At 37.8% G+C, this 18,702-nt stretch overlaps 1 protein-coding gene across 1 annotated transcript in view; it reads right to left on the reverse strand.

The window, feature by feature from the left end:
- Positions 1-3,671: 3,671 nt before the first annotated feature.
- Positions 3,672-18,702, reverse strand: part of COL25A1 (collagen type XXV alpha 1 chain) — a 330,679-nt gene continuing 315,648 nt past the window's right edge. The window contains exons 34-38 of the mRNA XM_075500712.1: positions 15,952-16,005; positions 13,873-13,926; positions 9,655-9,732; positions 7,280-7,318; positions 3,672-5,938 (exon numbers count right to left, since the gene is read on the reverse strand). Coding sequence (XP_075356827.1) covers positions 5,903-5,938; positions 7,280-7,318; positions 9,655-9,732; positions 13,873-13,926; positions 15,952-16,005 — 261 coding nt within the window. The 3' untranslated portion in view covers positions 3,672-5,902. The remainder of the gene's footprint in view (positions 5,939-7,279; positions 7,319-9,654; positions 9,733-13,872; positions 13,927-15,951; positions 16,006-18,702) is intronic.

Consider the following 18,702-nt stretch of genomic DNA (forward strand, 5'->3'; position numbering starts at 1 on the left):
ACAAACTGGATTTGTGGTACAACAGACCTGCACATTTTCTAGCCTGCACTGTTACTTGTGACACTGCCTGCGTACATCTTTATTTCTCAGCGGCTCAGGTTCATTTTTTGCCTTCAGTAATATTGAAGGGAGACTGGTGATTTTCAGCTTTATTTCTTTGGATCCTAGGATGCCTGTGGACTTGCCTAAGCCATAGTTTCGACTTCTGGTTAATACATAGATCCTTGCAGCTTCTCCAGAGCAGGGAAAGGCTCTAAGGTTTGCAGCAAAGCTTCTTCCTTGCGTGCCTTTGTGGATGCCCATAGCCTGTGCTGCCTGTTTAGAAAAGATGACTGAACGGACTTGCCTTTGAAGGGAAAAGACATATTAAGAATAGGAAGAGCGAGGTGGGTTTTTTTATCGCACACTGTGGGAAAATGGAACATGTTGCAAAGGCCCCGATTTTTGTGTGAATACTGACTGACACGACCTGCACTAGATTTCAAACTACAGATTGGCACAATGCAGCACACGCTTTTTCCAATCCAGAGAGACTAGAACATTTTTTTGCACCAACACTAAGAACTTTATGACTATGCAAAATCAGCACCAATGGTTGGATTCATATTTTAATAATTACACACTTTTTACATTATGAAAATAAATCATAAATAGTGTAAAAATAATTCTGAAGATCAACTTCTCACAAGCAAGAAACAAAATCCGAAGTACAAAACTGAAAGAAAACAAAAGAGTATTCAACTGAAAAACAAGGAGAAGTTTTAATAATAAAAACAAAAGCATGCTGTTTGATCGGGTTCAATTAAGTCAGGACCAGAGGCCACAAGAAAGTGGTAAATAACAACAAATTAAAATGGGTGATTAAAACCTTGCAATTCTTTACACTACTCATCAAAAGAGGTCTCGTGACATATTTACAGTGCTACGACACTCAAAATATTTCTAGTTTTGATAATATGATATTGACCCATGTGTTTTTCCCCCCAAGCATTGTAATCCTTGTCAAGTTACTTTTCTTTGTATTTTTATCTCTTCTACTGCATTTATGAGACCATTTGCAATACAAAAATAACGGCACATATAGATGAACTTAAAAAAGTAAAAAATACAAATAAAAATATATAATATTTTCCAAAGGAAAAAGTCAGATACATACATCTTCGTAACATTTTTAAAGTTGTGTGATATTTTCCCAAACATGTACAATAATATAAGAATATCCACATATATGTTAACAATATGTAAAACATTCTTCTACCAACCCAACTCTTCATAATACTTCAGTGAAGTGTGCAAGTACCAATGGTATCTGGGAAATTCATACAATTTCTTTTTTAAATAGAAACAAGTAAAACACTAACGGTCCCAGGTTAAGTTAAGGCCCCCTGTTTTCCAAAGAAAATTCAATTTCCAAGCAGCATTGATAATTGGATGCATTTAAAAACAAAATGAAACAAAAACAACACTCCAAATCCTTTTTTTAAAATACAAACTCCACTTGTTTTGTGGAGTATCTTTTTCAAATTCTGTCAGAAATGATGGTGGTAGGCACTTGTTTCTAACAGCATTTAACGAATCCAACCACCATGTAAAATACTTCAATAACAGAGGGTGCAAGAAAACCTTCATTTGTACATTACAGCAACATTCAGATCCATAAAAGCAAGTTGCAGAAAGGAAAAAAAAAAATAATCAGGTGTTAGTTTTAATTCTGGTCACTGAAATTGAATCATTTTTCACAATGACTAAAAATTAGACTTTCTTTTGACCACTATCTTTGCAGATATTAGTGTTTTGTGTGACTCTTTAGTGTGAAAACCTAGGTGTCTCATTAGGTAAAATACAGAGATTTAAAAATGTAATATAAGATGGTCAAGCAGCAGAGATCAGGAAATTTGAAAGGAAAGGTCAGCTTCTGCATGCCTTGAACATCTTCGTCACATTCGATAGACCGGGAGTATCTCTGCAGTTTTTACTCACTGAAGTGGCCCTGATTTCGGCAAAACCCCACTGTTGAAGTTGATAACATTCCCCTTGTTACTAAGCACAGTACCTGGGTCCTTCCTTCTGCAAGTCTCAAAGCGCTTTGCAAGGGAAGGATGCATCGCTCTCCCCGTTTCCTTGCTGAGGAAAGGGAGGCGCAGCCAAGTGAAGAGCCCGGCATGGCTGCGCCCAGGTTTACAATCCCGGTTCCGCGGCGGTCAGTGGGACAACTCTCCCGAAACCCTGATGGGATCCAGGATCCGCACCACATCTCCTGACGCAGCCCCCAGCCTTACACAGCACCGCCTCCCCACAAGGACCCACGGTCTGCTCGCCTCATTTGGGGCTGCATCGTCTCTTCCGCTGGCAGAACCGAGTAACTGATGCTCGTGTGCGCTCTTCCGCGGGTGTGACGCTCGGTGGAGCCGATGCTAACTTTCCACACTGTACATCAGTCTTAAGAATGATCCCTTTTTAAACTCTCTACTTTACACACGTGCAGGTATATGGATTTGAGCATTCTGAAACTCATTCATACTACTTACATGGTAGACTAAAAGAATATATAAAAACAGCTGGATGAAGAGTGCCATTCTGCCTTGCTACACTATCAGAATGTGACATCAAAATCAGCAATAAATAAGAATATAAATCAAAAAAATACATTGTATCATTGCTCCATGAATTAACGTTTCATGCTTTACCTCAGGAAAAAATAAAAAGGTGTCCAAAGGATCCTGAAAGAAAGATTCCCCATAGCTAATCTATGAATATGAAGACAAGGACCATGTATGTCAGACATATTCCATACAGTGCTTAAAAGACTTGCTGCTTCTGTAGCCCGACTTCTGCACAATGTGGTTATAATAGACTGGAGTAACAGATGGTTACAAAGCTTGGTATGAAACAAATACTGAAAGCTCTCAAAAACCAAGAATTAATCATACCTGAAAAAGTCAGGGATATAGAAACTGTGTAGACTAATACCACTACACATTTCTACAGCTGAAAAGACAGGTAGAGGAACTACTGTTCCTGTCACAAACTAAACAAAACAAATCATATCTATTTGGAGGAATGCTACTAAAAGATACAACAACACACGGGTGGTTCAAACTGTAGCTTTGCCATCAAAAGAAAAAAGATATACTAGCACCAAAAATAGTTGCTTTTTAAACAAAATAAACATGTTGCAAGTCTTCACAGGGTGCTTTTCTTGATGAAATATTAAACCTGATTCTTTTTTTTCTTGTACTGAACATGCAACTTTTCTAGATACTGTTATGTTTCATTTCAAGTCAATCTTTGAGATGCAAATATTAATGTCAAATTTATGTATGTAGTTTAGCCTGTCAAATTAAATTGTTTATCTGCTGTTCACTCATGGTCATTTAAATGGAATGAACCTTTCATGATATTGAACAAAACAGAAGCTTAAAAAAGTTAAGTTAGATTATTTGGAAAAAAAAAAAAGTATTCCTACCTGGCAGGACTTAAAGAAAGAAATTACTTTACAAGACAGAAAAGAGAGAGAATAAAGGTGCTTAAGTGTTTCTTCAGCAGGGTCGCAGTGTCAGGGAGTTAAAGGAGAATTGAGTTTTGACTAATGCTTAACAGGAGTGTCTATAATTATTTCCTGAATGAAGAAATCATGAACCAAGGTTCTGCTAGCTTTAGTGATGCATATAGAAATGGATGCTATGAGGACAGTTTAAAAATATAGGTATACAAATTTAAAAAATATGAAAGTGCTAATGACAGCATGCATTTAATAGCTCTTTATCTTGTTGCTACTTCTTAAATGGGTTGTTTGTGGACACTCTTGATATGGAATTGCTAAAACATCTAGCCAGATAATAAACATCCTACTTGATTTTGCATTTGAATACTCTGAGGGACATTTAAGAAATCTTTCATCTTACTGTACGATTGCCAGTATTTGATATTTTATAAAAACGTTCAACTTCTAGTCTTCACATCTATAATATACCTAGCCAAAAGTGCCAAGTCAGGACACAGGCATAAGAGACTCTTTTCTGCTAGGTGGGCAGCTTGCTTCTCAGCCTGTTGTTTTTTGAGACAGTGCTTCTTAAACAAGCAGACTAAAACTGGCAGTCAGAGGGCTTACATGGTGCTCCTCTTGTCCCCTTTCTGGAAAGTCCCTCCTTCACGTTACTGCCGTAGCACTGTGATTATTAACACTTTATATTCACTCTATGCCGTGTGAAGGCTTTTACTACTATAATAATGATTATTCAAATGGGTTGTTACTTGCATCTCTGAAAATTTAAGCAAAGAAAAACATTTTTTCCTCGTATCTGTGAACACTTGTTTATTTCTTACTACTGGAAAGATGGAATTGAGCAGTAAAAATATACATCTATTCAGTATGTATATCTATATAGTGTTAGAATTTTGTTTTTATTAGCAAGGTACTACTAGATGGAGGCCACTAAATTAATTTTTAGTTTTAAAAATCTGTGGAAGATTTTCCCCCATGAAAAGCTTTTTTTGTCTCTGATACACCAAAATGACAATAAAGATTTAGTGAAGTGAAAGATCCCGTTATAGTGCCGTTTCCATTGATCTGAGATTGTGAAGCAATATGAAAAGTGCAACCACAGCAAGTCGCCATCTTCACATGATTTAGAAATGATGGAGCAAAGAAAAATGTGCATTCCAAGAAGGGCAAGGTGCCTGCACATGGATGGAGACAGGCTGTCTTCCTCAACTTTAGTTTTGGTCTACGTATGAAAGACAACTCTCGGAAAAGTAACTAAAAAAGTTTGTGATCATCCTGCTACACACTAGGAACGGAAGTGATATATAAAAAGAATTTCCATCTGCCAAATATGGCACCATTTTTCATAAACTAGTCTCTCTTAACTACAGTGCACCATATGAAGACTCAAAACTGGAAAAAATACCTCATGGCAAAAACTACAAATGTGCACAAATTAAGTATTTCTAGCAATAAAAAAAGTGGAGAAGCAAAACTTTGCCAATGTTTCTCTAGAAAGCTAGTCATCTGAACAGAAATGGAGAAATATTGACACCTTATAAGCGTAGTGTGATGACAAGTGTGCAGTGGTAATCACACAGACTTGTTTCTCTCCAATGTTTTTTGAATAATAATGTCCACTAAGGTCACTGTAACAGCAGAAAAAGAACAAGATGAATAAATCAGTCTGTGAAACACAAAAATAAACTTTTTTTTTTTTTTAGACTTAAAGGTTTCAAAGACTGTGAAATAAAAAGTGTTAATACTGAAACAAGATGAACACGTGGCTTGAATTATTTTCTTCCATGCCATCATCACAAATGTTGAATAGATTATTGAAATGCATCCTTTATGGCAACAGTTATGGGAAAAGGAAACAAAATTAACCATAGCTTCCAAAATTCTGCAGAGAAGTTCAGCTAGTTTTGTGTAATTTAAACTGAATCACCTGAAAACCACACCATGGTACATATGTCTCTGGTCAGTTCCATTCTTCTCCTCCTCTGGAGGATGTTCTGATTCATCCCCGCCTCAAGAATGCTTTTTCCTCCAGCAGTCCCAAAATACAATACGCAGAGCACATATTCTGTCCACCCTTGAGTAAGGTTGAGAAGCTTCTGGTCTCAGGCGGTGTCTGCCATCAAATGATCCCTGCAGCACCTCTGTAACCTTTTCAAACAACCCACAGAGAAGTCTGGTTTCTTCTGCAAACTTCTTTCCTTCTTGATTAAGGACTCGACAGGGCCTATCGTGAATGTCTTCACGACCGTGAGCAGTGCAAGGCAAACCGATGCTGATTAACAGGCGGGCCCCTCTTTGATCAGAGGGGCCAGGTGACCCGCAAGACTGGAAGCCATCCACCTGCAGCTGGAGCTCTATTCCCCCAAAATTCAAGGCCTCTTTCTATCCTCCTCTGGATTATCTCTTTTTAGCAATAAGCCATGGTGTGACTCCCTTGAGATGACAAAAGGAAACGATTCAGAAGCTGGAATCAAAGGTCACCGTGAGCAGCCATTTAGCACGTGACGTGATCACACAACAAGCAGCTTTGGCACACAAACTCATGCTTTTAGTCCGTACAAGCAGATATGGTGGCATGAATCAGTGAAGTGTTTAAGATGGACATGGAAGCCAAGTCAGTAAACTCCAACGGCAGCTGGTACAGTACATTTCATAGCATTTTGCTCTTATTTGGTCACAATTTCTTGTAAACTAGTTCATGGCACTCACTGTCCATGCAGGTCCACAAGCCAAAATATAAGAATTTACAGAAATAATCAGATTTCTATTATCGATCGTTGTATCGAGATCTCTCTCTCATTAGAGAGAGAATCTTTGCAGGTTTACCCTGCAGTTATATATCATTTAACTGCAGATGTAAGTGAAAAGAAGGTGTACACATGGACTATTGCAAACAAGTAGAAGCAGCTACATGTAAACATATCTCAGACTTGTAAAATCAAATTTTCAGTTTTCAACTATAAATACAAAAAGTGGAGCACTATATACACAACTTCATGCTTGTAAGGTTAGATTCATCACTGCAGAGACAAAAAGAGATACAGATTAATCAAATTAGTAGATCGATATTTCAGATTTCTATTCCAAATACATAGATATGGCAGAGTTGCAAATATGGATAGTTCTTTCCTCAGCACCAGCTATTCTTCAGAGATAAATGCACCCAGGATTTCACTTACGCTTTATGTTTTCTAATGTATTATACGCCAGTATCCCTCCACCTACATTATTCTGAATGCTATGTTTTTAAATCTAGCACTGTCTAGGTTAAATCTTTACTAAAATAATGTTGCCAGTTAACATTAGCATACAACATAACAATCAGGAGAATTTAGTGAAGAATAGAAAGGTAAGGCAAAGAGAAGGGCAGGATGCACTGTTCTTCTAGGGATCCCAGAAAAATAATATAATAATAGATCAATATAAATATTTGATAAAAATGCCATACCCGTGAGCTTTTATAAAGAATAGGAAGCAGTGATCATGTGCAGAAACCAAAGGATGTGTGAGTCTTCATATGAAAGAGAAAAGTCTTGGACTTTCCAGAAGTCTAACGCTAACTGTTTCTACAATACTGCCTCAACGAGTTATTACTTCTACATATTACAACCTCATCACACCAACTACTGTCATAGAGAGGTCTTATTTTGCGTTGCCGCATACATCTAAGAGGCTCTGAAGTATATCCTGATACTGTTCAGCATGACTGTGACAGGCTTTTCTGTGTGCCAAGGACCTACTGCCCTTGAAAAGAAACAGCTCTGCCCATCCTACCTTTTGCCAACAGCCAGGCATTGGTAATCCATCAGGACCCTGTTTTGAGGGAAGGGGAAAAAATAAAAAAGAGCATAGTTAAGTTTGATAGGATAGATATTCCATCAACATCTGTTAGAACAGCTGAAGCAGCTCTGAATTTTTATCTAATAAGTAGCTACCTGTTCCTAACTTATTTCCTCTCTTGTTCTCAAGGTGAAGGGAAAACCAAAGGAGAGGAGGTTTACACTGTAAATACATACATGCACCTCTCTGCCATAAAGATTTGTTTTTCCCTAAATCATTAGAACATCTTCATCAGTTTCTCATTGCTGTTAGAGCTCAGGCTGCATATTATTTTAAATATAATCTGTTATTCACAACAATCTGTAGCTGAATGTACAAGATCAATGAGCAAAAAAATATTATCACTTTTATCTGGAGAGTATTGTGTTTTATGGGCCCCTAGTACAAAGTTAACCCAATGATAAGATAGCAGGACTCAAATTTGAGTAGGATCTTTTCTGTTCACTTTCATTCTTAGCTTTTGAATGAAGCAGCAAAATCTTAAGGCCTGAACATACCTCAAGCGACACAGTGGAAGAAAACATCAGTGGTGGGAGCAGGGCAGTACTGTAGCACTGATTATTTCATCGCTTGGACAATACGGCCATCTAATTTCTTCTTATGTTAGTGAAAGTCACGCCATTTCTTTTCTGTCACCACCCTACTTTCACATATCTCCACGCTTCCAGTAAGACCAGAGCCAACTTTTGATCACAGTCATACTGGTTTTCATGGAACTAATTTCAACTCACATGGCTATACAGGGCTTATCCAGCTATATGTTCAGAATTAGGAGCACATATCATGTTACTAGACTATACATGAGCAGAAAAAAAGATCAGGCCTTGGTATTTTTTAGAATATAGAATAACAATACTTATTGTGTGAATTTACATGTGAAGATAGTGGCTAATGAGAATTTTTGAATGTGCTTGCATGTAATCTGATGGGAATGGCTGGCTGCCTAAAGCAAGAAGCAGTGCTGCTTGCTTAGCAGCTTATTCTAGTAATTACCTATGAACAGAATGTTTTTCATCTATCAACGATTGTTAGTGAATCTCCAGATATAAATGATAATACAGAGACAGAGAAACATTTTTAAATTACAAAAGCATGCTTGATTATCCCCAACAAAATATGAGATATGGTTACCTTTAATTGGAAGCAAACAAAATGAACTGTGGAATAATCTTAATGGACTATGCATTTAAGATTAGAACCCATTGACTTCAAATTAGAAGTGCTATAGTTGAAATAAAATCTACTTAATTTAACATTCATCTTAGAGAACCGTGCTTAACCACCAAACAATATCAGAACATGCAGATCAAATTTTACTGCGAACAATTAAAAAGAAAATCTTCCCTGTATCTTTAGGAAATGTGTACGTACTGTTCTTTTTTCTTTTTTTTTTCTAAATGGAAAATAATTTAAACTTACTTTGCCATTAAATAAAAATCACTGTTGCCAGATTGGTACAAGGGAGAGGGTCAACAAGTAGCATTTTAGTATAGGTGGGAACTTGAATTCATGCTAACATAGGGTGGGGAGTGTCGTGTGTATTCCAGGAAGGTAAGTTCCAAGGGTAAGACCATTAAATTGAAGACGTTAAATAACAAAGACAGTGAGGGTTTGGGCTGCAGACCGTTATCTTCTTACAAACCTCAGGTAAGCTTTTCATTTCCAGATCTGTTTGAATACTATTTGATAAACAGGCCAGACATCAAAAATATTACTTGTGTAAGGTCTGGGAGATCAGGCTCCAGCTTGGCTTACTGGAAACCTATGACTTGATTTTTAGATATTTTGATATTTACATCATTCTGTACATGACTCATTTTGGCCAAATCCTGAAAACATGCACCTAAGACTGCATGGATTTGAAAGGAAGTCCAGGGTGCAGAGTAGCTCTGGGCAGGCTAGGGTGAAGAACTGAGTCAGTGCAGACAGAAGTCATCAGACTTGATTAGAAGTGGACATTGTGCTGGATTTCTACAAAGCCTTGCGTTCAGGGTAAGTAAGGCAATAGGTATTTTGTGAGGAAAATAACAAACCAACGATTCTCAGGGAAAATGAAGGAAGGACACAAACTTATAAATTGCCATGTGATGTGGGAGCAAACTGCTGAGAGTTAGGTTTGAGGTGTCAACAAAAATGTGTGTTCTCTCATTGTGGTTATGATCACTGAAGCAGCTGGTTTGTTCATGCACATGCATGTGTTACGTGAATAACGTAAAGTCAGCTCAGAAAAACATTACTTTACATTGAGAATGGCTGACTACAAACAAAGGAACCGCATGCAGGGTTGGTAGGAAAGAGAAATACTGTACCAATTGGCAAGGGGCATCCAGCCCATCCAGGCCAGGCTGGCCTGGCTCCCCTTTTTCCCCCTTAATTCCACGGAATCCCTGTTTGTAAAGATTAACTTGCAATGTTACTGTCAAGGAAATGCCTTCAGTATTGACTTAGCTGGAGTGAACAAATAACAACAGAGAGGCAAGAGGAGCAAGCTTACTGCTGCGGTGTGATTTTAACCTGTGGGTCACTGACTCTGGCACATCCCAAATTTGTTTCCTTTCCAATATGTTTGGTAGAAAACAATGAAAAAAAAAAAACCCCATGAACAAAACCCACAAATCTAGCCTGAAGGTCTTAAGTCCGGTGGTTTAAACCAAATTAGGAGGTTGACAAACAAAGTCTGCTCCAGAATTTGCCAGAACTTGAGATAAGGCTGCGTTAACAAAGGGGAACAGTGACACAGTAGCTGGTGCTTGTTCCTCTCCCCTCGTTTCTTATTCCATCAGTCTACAGCAGGACAATTGATTGTCCAATACACAAGCGAGACGTACCAATGGGCAAGGTGCATCTAATCCAGGAGCACCCTGTTCTCCTTTCTCCCCTTTAGGCCCCTTTTTGCCTTTCTTTCCCTTTTCCCCCTGTGGATACAACGGTTTGGATAAAACAAGCTTCATTCTTTTGGAAAAAAAATTAAAGAAAGATTGGTTTAAAAGTTTGGGGTTTTCTTTTTAAGCCAATGGAGAGCTGAAAGGACACTTACCACTGTGTTCTGGTTTGGATGGTGCATTATGTGGAGAAATAAATTATATGATCACAAGCAAGAACTGCAATCAGTCGGTATTAGTTTGTGTTGATATTTCATATCAGTATTATGAATGTTTTGAATCCTAGAACAGGGCTTGAAATCATTGATTTCTTGAGACAGAGGCAAATCTGCAAATTCCCCCAATCCACAGTCCAAAATAAGAGGTCTCCTTTTTGTTCGAAGTGATAGTACTGAAGTGCACATGCACACTAAGCTGAATTTGTCAGCTTCCCTAGAAGATTTGTCACTAGCCAGAAGTAACTTTGCGAGAGCAGAGTACATCAACATAGTCTCTCCAAAAAAGACCTGTGACACAGATGCTTCGCCGGGACAGCTGGTCTCTGGCTAAACTCCATCACCTTCCATGGTGTCACATCAAGGGTGAACTTGGCCTGGAACATCCTTTGCTGAACTGACCCATTGCACTCTGGTAAGAGTTTGGGACAAATCCTGTTCTCAGTGGTGTCCACAGAAACCCACAGACATCACTGCGGGTGCACTCCTGTCACTCCAAATACAACATGACCATTTCAAACCCTGTTACAGGAATCAAAACATTTGAACTGCTTGATGGAGAGGTGCTATGACACTTTCAATGATTTCATAATGTCTTGGTATCATAAAGTAATCAGAAGTGATAATTAGATTCTTTATTTAAATATTCCAACATTTGAATGTTCTCTCTACTGCAGGCAACGTTTCATCTACTTATTTTACTGAAATTCAGTCCTTTGATTTCACACTGAGTTTTCCTTTTAAACGTAAAACTTCCAACGCTTTAATTACTCATGGGAATGAGTTGACTCCCCTCAACAAAACTACCTGCAAAGATGACCTCACCTTCAAGCAGTATAAGATGTGTAGAGAGTTCATTTTATAATTGATTTCACACCAGTTGATCACAATGGTAAATGAGTTTCAGGTTTGCTCTCAATTTCACAAAAATCAAAAAAGGTTCCATTAAAAAAAATGAAACAAATTGGACTGGGATTGTAAAAAAATGGGATAGGAAGGATGAGTAAATCAGGAATATCACAAAGAAATGGGAAAAATAGTCATAGGAAAATTAGTATGACATTGAAGAACCAGCAAGCGAGGTTGTGGCTATTGGGAGGATTTAATTTGTGAGGAAAAGGGTAAAAAAGACAGAGGAATTGTAAGGAATGAAGGTAGAAGGAGAAGGAAGGAATGCCCCTTTGGAAAGACAGATGGATTTTGGTGAAGCATAGTAAATAGACATTTAACTAGTTCCACACCAGTACAGAAAGACTTAATCCATTAACAAGAGAGAAAAACAATTTTTACACAATTAAAAAATAATTAGCTATATCATATTTAAAAAAGGAAGGAAAGCATGTTATTCATTTAATATCATAACATACTTGACACATTCAAATGAAAAAATCTTTTTCATTAACAAAACATACTGCATTCATGACACGATAGGAGCAAAGTTTCTTGTCTATCTTTTCTGTGTGCCAAAAAGTCGCAGGATAATATTTAGGAAAATGGCAACCCAGACATTACGCTTCTTTACCAAATTATAAGACTGTGATAGAAAAAAATCCCCATGAGTCAGGAACTGTAAGTTGGCTAAGTTTTCCTCTTAAACCTACAAACCTGACAGCGTAGCACAGAAGCCCAACAGCTTCAGGGTCAAATCTCATGTTATTTGTGCTCGATGTAACACCAATATATTTGCTGTGAGTGTATGCAAGCACAGAGCATGGACATACTCCAAAAATTATTCTGAAAATGGACAGTACAGTTTGGTTTCTGACTCTTTTTTATATCTTTAGGACTTGCATTTCTTTAACTTGTTGTGTTACAAGTCAGCAGATAACTATTTAAACTTCCAGTTTTGCAGGGCAAACCTATGATCTTATTCAAACCAATGCAGCAGTCATCTGTGTGGAGAATAGCCTGGATTTCCTGAGTACTTTACTACTTTTTCCACGGACTGAGTTCTTGTCTCTTGATCTTCACCTCCTTACCCTGAACTATAGAGATCCACAGGAGATACGGAGAATCTACATCTGATGAAGATTAAAAAAAAATTCCTTCCTGCCCTTCCTCAGTGCCTAGAGAAATACAAATTTGTGGCACTTCTGTAATGCCATTATTGTTGGAACAATCTCCAGTCCTCACATGCACAGATTTTCATCAATGCAGAGTGTAGGGGAAAAAGGATGATGCCTTTCCAGCCACTGTTGTGATACATCATACTCCTCTGTCAATATTTATAATAAGAGACGCAACTGCACACGTGGGATCAGGGCCCCCTTCCCTCCCTCTCCCTACAACACAATCTCTACCTTTTGCTAAAGGTTATTCCTTTTTAAAAGGAATTTTATTTCTATTCATATAACTTGAAAATACAAAATGAATTGTACAAATCTTTTTCATGCTGAGTGCTCCTGGACTATAATTTTGCATGAGTAATTACAGCTAGAACACTTTAAAAAATTATTTTTACAGCCAAGTTAAGCAGACATTATAATGCAAACACTGACTTGCTTTCACTGTAGCAGAACTCCTGACAGGCTAAAATAAAAATCATCAGTGTAAGACTTATCTCAAACTGAAGAAGTAAAGATTTATTCCCTGCTTATCACAACGTGTCTATAAAAAAAACAGATGTCACTGGTTCTCAATAGAATGTTAGTAATGATATATATTTTGCAGTGCAATTTGAATTAAGTTTCTTAACTAGAAACTCGCTAATCTCAACTTGTGTGATGTCAGTCTAACAGCCAATACTGTAAGGAATATTTAAAAACCAAGAAATCATGAGCTGGACCCTCAACTTGTAAACTGGTTTATCTCTATTGAAATGGGTGCTGTTACACCAATTTGGTAATAGATAATTAGTAATTGACATAAGGAAAAACATCAGAACTGAGAAAATTTGTTATAATGAAAGCTTCTATTAATCTCATTACTTTGTGTCTTTTGAGAGTCAGCCCTCCATTTGGAAAAGGAACTGTTGATGCAGGTAAGGTGGTTTTGGTGAAACCAGTTTACTTGCAAGATACAAGTATTCCCTCATTTCTGGAAAAAATGTGTCAAAACTATGCAACAGAAGTCTCTTTCACAGAGGTCTCAGCTATATCTTCCCTGATTTTCCACTGAGAAAGACCTTCCTTTGCCTTCTAATTTTCTTTGAATATTCTGAGAATTTTTAAGGCAGAAATTCCATCTCCATTTTCACTCTACAGACTTCCTGGCAAGTTCTGTGCATAAATTCTTTTTGCTGTTCTTTTATGCTAGTTCTGTGCATAAATTTTCATGGTTTTTCCATGATTTTGCTTAGCATGTATCTGTGACCTGCCTTTTGGCACACGATAAAAATAAAGATAAGTTTTAATGGGACAATTTATAGCATAAAGACAGCAGAACTGACTAGGCTGAGGAATCAAGCAACAGTTAATAACACTGTGGTCACCTTTTCTCCCTTTTCTCCTATATCACCCTTTTCTCCTCGAGGACCAGGGAAACCCTATAAAAACAAAATGGACAAAGATAGGTCGACATTTATTCACATGCAGGTTAAGCTTTCAAATGCTCTTGGAAAACATAAAAAAAGATGATTTCACTACATGCTTTGTATGTATATGTGTGTTACGTGTGCACACATGCATGCACACAAGAGCATGTGAGACAAGCAGGTCATAGTGTTTGGTAGAGTCATTTTGCCAGCAATGGAAAGAAATCATATCACTCAAAATGGCAATAGACTGTGCTATGTAGCATATGTACGTTCTGGAAAAGACTCCTCCAAGTTAGGGATTTCAGTGTAGGACTAGAGGAAAAGGCTTTCAGTAAGTCTTTTTAGCATGCCAAAGAAAGAGCCTATGTTTTGAAATGTATCCCTTACAGGTTATGGAATTATTCCCTTTAATTAGGATAAATTTACTTAACCAAATGTTAGTGACTCCTTGTTCTTCTACAACTGAGTCACGAGTCTAAATATTTTCTTACCAAGTGCAGTTTTTCAGCCTATTGACTTCCAAAGGACCAACTACTTGTATTACTAAGCACTATATCTGGTGGTGTCTGTCAATAAGGGCTGTATATTGCATAATTTTTGTCCTCTTTACCATAGAGAAAGAGCAAATGCAGCATTTAGCACACTCTGTATGTACTGCATACACTCTGTATGTACTGCATGCACACTAAATGGAAACAAAGGTGTTACATTCAGTAAGCTATTTCTTGAAAGATGCTTACCTACCATTAAGAGTGCATTAGTCATACATATTACTTACATCAAGGCCAGGCTCGCCATCTTTGCCCTGCCAAAGAACCATATAAGCTACATTAGTGTCCCTAAGCTGTGATACCAACGGCCGCCTTGATGCCCGACTTCTGTGCTCCCTCTGTACAGTGGTACCCCATGTTGCTAGGGCTGTACGCACAGCATTGCTGTTAGTGAAGGACATTTCTGTCAGTGTTTAACATTTCCAGGAACTGATAACTTGACTGTAAAATTTTGCTTGACTGTAAAATTTTGTTTGTACGCAGATTCCAGGAGTAGGCTAAAAATACAGAAAAACCTATCATTTTTCATTTTTAGTTCACAGGAAGGGGAAACAGAAATTAGATCTTTTTTATTTAACTCACACAAGTGACCCTCAGCAGACATGCACTGCAAGCTAATGTAACACTCCATGGAGCCTGAAAACTGTCTCTAGTCATTGATTCCTGATCCAATTAAACCACAAGTCTGTATTCCAGCTTAATTAATCAAACAAATTAGACTCGAGAGGGTAGGGAAACATCGCAAGTCTCTTGCAAAGGCTGGCTGTGCCTGGCCAAGCACATTTACACGGCTTTTCTTGTGTCAAAGTACAGAACAGACATGTGTATATGTACACACCTGACCCAGTCATCAGCAAAGTAAACAGAGTAAGTCAACTGATTTTATTGGGGCTATCCTCGTTAGGCCAAAGGAAGTTCTCACTCATATTTTAGAAACGAATAATATCATTTAAATGGTTGATTTAAAGCATACCATCTCCACCTATGTATGATCTTCTGTATGAACTTCTCAAATTGCTTCTGAGCACATGGCACAGAAATGAAAATAAAACTGGTCTCTGAAGTGTCAAACAAAACAAAAATATGATGGCGAAGTAGCCTTGCCACATGGAAATCCAAGCAGCTTATTGACATTAAAAAAAAATCACAGCTTTCCACAGTTCATCCTGAACTCCTGCCACTCTCGCATGGTCCCCAGACAGCTGATGGGCACAGGCTGCAGAAACAGGAGCACTTGCATTCTGGATTTCCTCTCTCTTGCTGGTTCACGTCAGGTCTGTTTCATTACTTTTGCATGACCACGTGCATGGGTAGGAATCTAAGCCTGCAATACAGACCAGTGACCTTGCACTGTCAGGAATTATTATCTATCTTTGCATTTTCCAACTCATGGTATTGCTAGGTGAAAAGCAGCCATAATGCACACAAAGTTTAATAAAGGAGTGATGAAAAGCGCAATGTGTACAAACTATGTGCAACTTACAGGCAAGCCGTATGGTCCTCTGGGTCCAGGGTCACCTACAGTTCCCTTTTCACCCTAAGAAAAGATTACAGAACAAGCAAACAAAAACATTGTCTATCTTAGATAGAAATTATCTCTACCAAGTGCTTTAGGTTAAAGTTTCTGCATTCCTAAATCTTTTGAGTGAAAAATATCCAAGCTCATTTATTTTTATTAAATGATTAAGGGGGCGAAGAGAAGGTATGTATTACTTCCTAGGCAAAATGACTTGCGGGTATGTGATATTACATTTGTTTTTAAAACCATTAATAACTGAAAATATTTTTCAAACTGAACTTGCACCGATTTCAATTTCAAGCTTGTAACAGCTGCAACATCGTGCTCAGTAAAAATCCAATGTTGTAATGAAAACTAGGGATATACAGCATCAAGCTCCAGCACAGCCGCTGAGATGCGACACAGTGACAAGCAAAATAATGTATCAATCAAAGCTTGTATTTAATCAGGCAATGCTATTAACAGTGACATCGTGAATATTATCCCATGCACTGTACTGTGTTGCTAACTGCTCTGTTGGATTCTAGATTAGTGGTGTAAATACCGTGGTTTATTAAATCAAAACTGTATTACTGTGCAACACAAACAAGCACAGAGATTACTCCAGAAATTTGATCTCATTCTGCACTAAAATCTGTGGAAAAATTACCAGTTTCCAGAGGGATGCTACAAAAATCATTTTGCAAGCTTAATATAGAGCAAACTTTTCCAAATGAAATGAAATTTCAAGGCGACAAATTTCAGGCTAACAGTAGTAATCATCTTTGCTCTCCAATTGTTCTTCATCAGGACTGATATGGAGTTAAACTTCCTGCATCAGCCAACATTAGCCCCTGTAACCGTGAGCACAGCCCTCTGTGAGCCTGTTAGGGAGGCAGGGCTGGTAAGTAGGTGTGGGCAGCAGTCTTGTTTCAGACTATGGTACTCTTTCCTCTGAATAAAATCCAGCAGAAAAGCCATACTCTCTTGAGAGAACTAAACTGCTCAAAGTGTTGATGACATTAAAACCCAAATCCTGACCACCTCCAGTTTTCAAAGCTCCTACTCTGGTTTTCTTATGTAGGGTTATTTGGATCCCTTCTTCACCTCCTTTCCTTAACATAACCTAATGCATGGCTTCATGCAAGGCTCCTGGCATACAGAAGTTTCATCCTAGCAATTGCTGCACTTAAGCTCTTGAGATAATTCTGTGTACAAGATCTTCTAAAAATCTGGGTTATTTACTACTCATTATTAATTCATTACTCTATTATTAAAAGCGCAAGACAGAGATGCAGATGTATGCCTTTTAATAGTGGTGATCATGAGCACAGCGAAGTCCCTTAGCACAGCTCTGAAAATGGGCTGCTAAGTCTCAATTTTATTGACTGGATAATACAAAAAAGCAGGCACCAGAATAAACTGAGTCTGAACCTGTTGTTGAATAATCATGGCAGTAAGAAGTTTGTCAGAGTAACTGACATTTGATCTGTTTTTAGATACTTCATATTTTTACACAGGTGGACACCGTCTATACTCACTTTAGTCTAGTGGTGATTAGATGTGTAATGTCTGATCTTTCTGGATTCTGTTAATCTCCAGACATTTCTGAGCAGCACTTAGGCTGGGTGCCCTTGCAGAACAATAGGAGGTATTGAGAAGTAACAGCTGATTTTCAAAACAGTAAATCCCTTGCAGCTTTAAAACTTTCTGCTGAGAAGAAACTAATGTGCTGACCTATGTAGGCAACAGCTACAAAACTGATCAATACTTGAAATATGTCAAGACAACAGTTAAGTATCTTTTTTTAAAAATCTTTGACAGCAAAGACTACTGTATAAAGTCCTCTCAAGATAGGCCTGTAATATTGCTAAACATATGGTAGACAAAGATACTGAATATATCAGTCTAGGAAATAATCTCATCTGTTATGTAAGAATATGTTTAGAGAACTATATCTGACAATTTTTTGCTTCCAATACAAAGCACATCTGAAATGTGTTTGGAATATCAGATGAGGTCCTGAATGTTTATGGATTATATAAGATTGATGGACTGTCATGGGCATACTGCCCTCAGCCATCATGATAAAGCATTTCTTTCAGGGAAACAGACATTCGCAAACTTCAAGAAAGTTTTTAATATCTTTTTGTAAGACAATTCATCAGTGCCCAAAGAACAGAAACCATAGCCTTTGTTTTTTGCTTCCTATTTCACTTCAGTCTCCTGAATCATGGGTAAAGATGAACTACCATTTGCATGAATAAAGCTGCATAACTGGTGTCTCCATTAAGATTGATATGGAGATTTCATAACACTGTCACAGTGACAAACATTTTAACCAAATTAAAGAGAATGCACTTTCCCTCCCAGTACAGAACGTGTGTGGTGATGACAGTGTTGCACAGGCTACACATCAGAGAGCCAAAACCAAGCTCAAAACCAGGTCTTTGCCATCAAGGCAAGAGTTTCAGGAAATTAGCATTTCATTAATTTTGTCTTTCCGTTTCTTTTAGATGGACAAGAAGCTGGATACACATTATGCCTGTCATTACGCCTCAGGTTTACATGTCCCCTTTCACTAGTAGGAGTTTAAGATGTTTATCTGTTTACCAATGTTTTCTATTTTCTCTCAAGACAATATATAAGTGAGATTAACAGGTACATAGCCAGATTCAGAGGCCTATTATGATCAACTCCTCCATTTAATGAAGATGGTCTCAGTAAAAGCTCTCT

The sequence above is a fragment of the Mycteria americana genome, chromosome 4, assembly GCF_035582795.1.
Source record: "Mycteria americana isolate JAX WOST 10 ecotype Jacksonville Zoo and Gardens chromosome 4, USCA_MyAme_1.0, whole genome shotgun sequence".
Taxonomy (NCBI): domain Eukaryota; kingdom Metazoa; phylum Chordata; class Aves; order Ciconiiformes; family Ciconiidae; genus Mycteria; species Mycteria americana.